This window comes from Elephantulus edwardii, unplaced genomic scaffold (genome assembly GCF_000299155.1).
Source record: "Elephantulus edwardii isolate Elephantulus edwardi_28Jun2011 unplaced genomic scaffold, EleEdw1.0 scaffold00296, whole genome shotgun sequence".
NCBI lineage: Eukaryota > Metazoa > Chordata > Mammalia > Macroscelidea > Macroscelididae > Elephantulus > Elephantulus edwardii.
Window position 1 is genome coordinate 2,402,478 of NW_006400046.1, and position 6,251 is coordinate 2,408,728.

The 6,251-nt window shown below is 42.5% G+C and overlaps 1 protein-coding gene across 1 annotated transcript in view; it reads left to right on the forward strand.

The window, feature by feature from the left end:
• Positions 1–6,166: 6,166 nt before the first annotated feature.
• Positions 6,167–6,251, forward strand: part of GADD45GIP1 (growth arrest and DNA-damage-inducible, gamma interacting protein 1) — a 2,157-nt gene continuing 2,072 nt past the window's right edge. The window contains exon 1 of the mRNA XM_006900828.1: positions 6,167–6,211. Coding sequence (XP_006900890.1) covers positions 6,167–6,211 — 45 coding nt within the window. The remainder of the gene's footprint in view (positions 6,212–6,251) is intronic.

Sequence of the window (6,251 nt, forward strand, 5' to 3'; positions counted from 1 at the left end):
TTGGACAATGACTAGGGATGAGAGAAGGAGAATTGATACCTTTGAGCTGTGGTGCTAAAGAAGAGTATTGAATATACCATGGACTGCTAGGAGAACAAACAGGTTCATCCTGGAGAGGATGAAACCAGGCTGATCCTTGGAGGCAAGGATTCTGAAGTTCCCTCTGACATACTTCAGGCATGTTGCAAGGAGCGACCAGTCCTTGGAGAGGGACATTGTGCTTGGGAGGGTGATGGGACAGCGCAAGAAAGGAAGACCCTGGATTAGGTGGATTGACTTAATGACTGGGGTAATGGGGGTAGGTGTGTCAGACACAATGAGGTTGGTTGGTTCAGGATAGAGCAGGGTTCAGAGCTGTTATACATAGGGTCGCTATGAGTTGCAAACAAGTCGATGGCACATAACAACAACAAGACAACAACAAACAATAAGAAATGTATATTATACTATCTTGATACATAACTGGGATAAGGGAGTAGGTGTGTCAGAGTCAGTGAGACTAGCTCAGGACAGGGCAGGCTTCAGATCTGCTGTACATAGAATCGCTACGAGTCTCAGGCAACTCAATGACACATAACAACAACAACAACATCTCGTATGTGACCTTAACACTCCTTTCCATTGAGTAATGAGGTTCTTTCCCCTTGAATCTTGGCAAACTTAGTCACTGCCTCAACTAACAGAACATACTGTGGAAATGACACTATTGACTTTCCAAGCTTGGTCATTAAAATACCAGGCACCTCAGCCTTGTTTGCTTGAAAACCATCCGCTATGCTGTGAGGAAGTTCAATCCAGCCCATGAGATTGCTGCGCAGCCCAGCTGAAGACCCCACGGGAGCTGGATATGTATGAAGAGTCTGGTGATTCTGGCCTCCAGAAATCATGTCACCCCAGCTAATAGCTGAAGGCCCAGCCAGCACCAATTACTGGATATGTATGAAGATTCTAATGTTTATAAGGTTTTCACTAGAATCTTAATGAATAGGGATAACAAGAAAAATTGATACTGTTGAGCTGTGGTGTTGGAAAAAAAAGCACTGAACATTCCATGGACGGTCAAAAGAACAAACAAGTATGTCTTGGAGAAGGTGCAGCCAGAGTGCTATTTGGAGGCAAAGATCGTGAAGCTTCACCTCTCATACTTCAGGCATGCTCCTGGGAGGAGCTATTCTTTGGAGAGGGACATGATACATGGGAGGGTGGAGAGTCGACAAAGAAAAGGAAGACCCTTAACCAAGTGGATTGACACGGTGACTGCTACAATGGGCTCTAATGTGTCAGAAAGTGTGAAAATGGCACAAGATAGGACAGTGTTCAGATCTATTATTTATAGAATCACTGTGAGCTGTACTTAACTTGACGACACTTAACAGCATGAAGATTCTGGTGATTCTGGTCTCCAGAAATCATGTCACCCCAATCTTCCATTCTTTCTGGCTGGGGAAGTAATCAACAGGGAGTGGAGACAAGCCTTCCCCATTGTGACTGGTCTGATTTCTGATCTATGAACTTAATAAAATACTTGTTAGAGAAGGTTAGCAGCATTTGTAATATGGAACTCCAGCATACCCAGACATACATGTGGTGGCAATAAAGATTTCATAAAACAATCTCTCCCTAACAGTGTGATACAATCTGGTATCATCTACCTTTTCTATTTGATTAAAAACAAATGCTGGTTGTAACCTATCTTGATGATTTCCTGCGCCTATAATGAGCCACACCCACAACTAGGATGGGATGTTAGCTACAAAGCAGGAACAGTGAATCTACAAGGATCTAATGGAAACATCTGCAAAACAGAAGATTGAGCGGAAAAAGACTAGTTGCAAATGAATACGTGCAAGATACCATTTATGTAGACAATATATATATTTATATATAAGTGTGTGTGTACTACACTCTTCATTATGGATTGAAGCTTAACATCAAGATGACAAAAATTCACACCAGTGGGCCAGTTGGTAGCACTATGATAGATGGAAAAGAGATTGAGGGGAGCTCTGGTGGCCCAGTGGCAAGGAGCTGCAACTACAGTCCCAGAGGCGCACGGTTCGAATCCACTAGATGCTCTGCCGAGGAAGGAGGGACAATCTCCTCCTGTACCAGTCAGATCTGATTTGACGGTACACGCACACAAAAATAATAAAATAAAAATAAATTTAAAAAAAAAAAAGAAAAGAGATTGAGGTTGGTAACAGTTCAGCTTACTAGGCTCCACAATCAACACTCTTGGCACCAGCAGTCAAAAAATCAAAAGATTAATTGCTCTGGGGAAAGCTGTTGGCAGGGATCTCTCCAAAGTGCTAAAGAGCAACGATGTCAGTCTACAGACTAAGGTGCACTTGATCCAAGCCATGGTCTTCGCCATTACTTGCTATGCATCAGAGAGCTGGACAATGACCAAAGACAACAGATGAATTGATGTCTTTGATTTATGGTGCTGGAGAAGAGTCTTGAACATACCACGGACTGCTAACAGAATAGGTTTATCTTGGAGAGAGTGAAACCAGGCTGCTCCTTGGAGGAAAGATTTTGAGGCTCCATCTCACATACTTTGGGCATGTTAGCCAAGAGGGACCAGTCCCTGGAGAAGGACATCATGCTTTGAAGGGTGGAGGGATAGCATAAGAGAAGACGACCCTGGATGAGAAAGACTGACACAGTAACTGGGACAATGAGGCTAGGTGTGTACAAAGGGTTATTACGAGTCACGACACATATATGTGTTGCTGTTATGTGCCATCTGGTCACTTGCCACTCATAGCGACCCTATGTACAACAGCTCTGAAGCCTGCCCTGTCCTGAGCCAATCTCACTGACTCCGATACACCTACCCCCATTGCCCTAGGTATCAATCCATCTCATCTGGGGTCTTCCTCTCTGCACTGTCTCTCTACTCTTCTTCTGAGCATGATGTCCTATTCCAAGGATCAGTCCAACCTGGCCACATATCCAAAATATGTGAGATGGAGCTTCAAAATCCTAGCCTCTCAGGAGAAAATTGGTTTCATCCTCTCCAAGACAGATCTATTTGTTTTCTTAGCAGTTCATAGTATCTTCAAGACTCTTCTCCAGCACCACCACTCAACGGTGTCAATTCTTTTGTCATCCTTAGTCATTATCCAACTCTCTGATGCATAGCAAGTAATTATGAAGACCATGGCCTGGATCAAGTGCACCTTATACTCTAAACTGACATTGTTGCTTCTCACTAAATTACAGCTGTAACTGTCAACAATCTCAATTTCTTCTCCATCCATCACAGTGCTGCCAATCTCTCTCTCCACCCCCCCACTCCCCCTCTCTTTCTCCCTCTCCCTCTCCCCCTCTCTCTATCTCCTAGTGGCAAGAAGCTGTGCTGCAATCCTGCAGGCACATGGTTCAAATCCACCAGCTGCTTCACAGGATAGACAATCTCCTCCCATTCTATTAACTACCTCTTAAAACCTGCTGGAGGTCAGCAGGTTTGGTTCTGACTCAATAGTATTTTAAAAAATTATATATACAGTTGTTGTTGTTGTTGTTGTTATGTGTCATCGAGTCTCCTGTGACTCATAATGACCCTATGCACAACAGCCCTAAACACTGCTCTATCCCGTGCCAATCTTGTCTCTGACATACCTACCCCATTACCCTTGTCACTGAATCAATCCACTTCATAAAGGGCCTTCCCCTCTTGTGCCATCCCTCCACCCTCCCAAGCATGACGTCCCTCTCCAAGGACTGATCCCACCTTGCAACATGTCCAAAGTATGTCAGATGAAGCTTCAGAATCCTTGACTCCAAGGAGCAACTTGATCTCACCCTCTCCAGGTTGCACCTGTTTGTTTCCTAGCAGTCCATAGTCTATTCAGTACTCTTCTCCAGCACCACAGTTCAAAGGCTTCTGTCATCCCTGGTGTATATTTGGAAGCAAGAGTGGCATCCACTTCCTAAACAACATGCCTCTGGAAACTCTATGAACTTTGATATATGATGATAGTTATAGAAAGGCTTCAGGGAGCTCTGGTAGCCTAGTGGCAAGAAGCTATACTGCAATCCCAGAGGTATGCAGTTCGAATCCACCAGATCCTCTGTTGGAGAAGGAGGGGCAACCTCCTCCTGTACCAGTCAGATCTGATTTGACGGTACACACACACAAATAATAAAATTTTTTAAAAATAAATTAAAAAAGCCTTCAGGCCTTTTGTTTATAGGGTCGCTTTGAGCCATGCTCAACTAGAAATAAAAAACAACATATATATACACACACACACACACACACACACACACATATATATACCATTGAGTTCCCTGTGACTCATAGCGACTCTATACTTAACTATATATAGAATATATATATTGCCTGCGACTCACAGTGACCCTATGTACTATAGCTCTGAATGGACACTGCCCTATCCTGAGCCAGTCTCATCGTCCCCGACCCACCTTCAGATCGTATAAATCTTCTACCTTTTACTAAAGATTTCCATGGAGAGGAACAATTCGGAGTCTTGAACCAATATTTTGAGGCCTTGTTTTAGCAAGCCTTACCAATTTTGTTAAATAACAGATAACTTTCCCATGATGTTTTGCAGGTTTTTAACCTAATAAAAGTCTAAGTGTAATTATTAATTTAAAAACATTAAGTGTGTGTATTCATTTGGGAATATTTTCACTCAGAATGAGGTGGGTGCCACGGAGGCCTCGGAGCAGATTAGGAACATGACCTGACTCAGGTGTTCCCAGACCTTTCTGGCTGCTGTATTGGGACAGGACCACTGAGGAATTGATCTGCTGCAGGCAGCTGGGAGGAAGCTGCTGAAGTCATGCGGTTGCCCTGACTTGTGAAATTAACACTGGAAATAAGACTCCACACAGCAATTCTCCAGGACACATAAGAAGTTGACACAAGCGGTGTGTGTGGGGGAGTGATTTCAGACTAAGAACTGGACTGGAGTTCAGGGTAGGGTGATATTTTTATTTGTATTTGTCTCATTTTTATTTGTGAAACTGTAAAATACAGGAAGTTTACCAATCATTGCCTAACCCACACATACATACATATACAATTTATAATCAGGCATCTCTGTAACATTTACCCAGAGGAAAAAGAGCATGCAATAACAGCTCTCATACTGCAGGCTTGTTGGTACAATGCAAACTCTCCTGTGTGACTACCACCCAGACACCTTACCTGTCCTTCACCCTGCCAATGGTATTCCCACCTGATGTCCAGAAGGACCACTGCCTTGCTTGTCTTTGCACTTTGCCATTTAAGGTGCACATACATATCAACAGGATTTTTTAACTGTGCGTAAAAGGGATCATCTGTGTCAATTTTACCCAATATAAGAATTTTCCTGAACTGCCACCAAAAGGGAATCCCTTAGGTCCTGCTTCCACGTTGGTGAGAGTCATTCTAAATAATCTCCCCTTTTATTCCTGGGTAGCTTCCCAGTGGGTAGAACACCACACCTGATACATCCATTCTACTGCAATGGGCTCCTGCCTCAGTGATTTGTTTCCAGTTTCTGCTGATGTATATGCAACAGTTCAAGTGTGCAGGCAGGCTGCGGTCTTTTTTCATTTTTTTCCCTTTGTTTTTAAAATCAAACTATTAAAATCAAATACATGAAAATATTTCAAACATTTCAACATGAATTTAATCATTTCCAAAAAAACTTTTAAGTAGCCACAAGATTACCTTAAAAATATTTATCATTTAAATAAGACAAATTTAAGAAAGTACATAGATATAGACGTTTAGGTAGGGTTATGCATGATTTTGTATTTTTAAAAAAATCTTAATGAAGCCTTTAGAGTCAAATTTTAAGTTACAAAATAAATAATTTAGTGTTTCATCCCAAATCAGTAAAATCCACTGCTCTGTGATAAATTCCAGCTCCTGGCGATGCAGACAGAGTAGGACCTGACATCCTTCTCCCGCAAAAACGGCGGGCGGTTCCAGCGTCAACCTTTCCCTTAGCAGCGAACGCTTTCACTGCTGCCACCAGGCTGCCTTTCAGTGTTTTCCTATTTAAGCATAATAAGTACTTAAAATAAATTTTACGTTTAAAAATAAAGATGCATGAGGAACTGAAAATGGAAAGACTACTGCAACTTTTTAAAGGACTGAAATGGCTGTTCAAATATCATTTTCATAATTAAGTTGGGTGAAATGAAAATGAAATGCCATTTCAAGTCAAGTGCCGACGAGACTCCGGTAAGCCGCCCCTGCAGGCGATCGGCGGTCACTAGCCGAC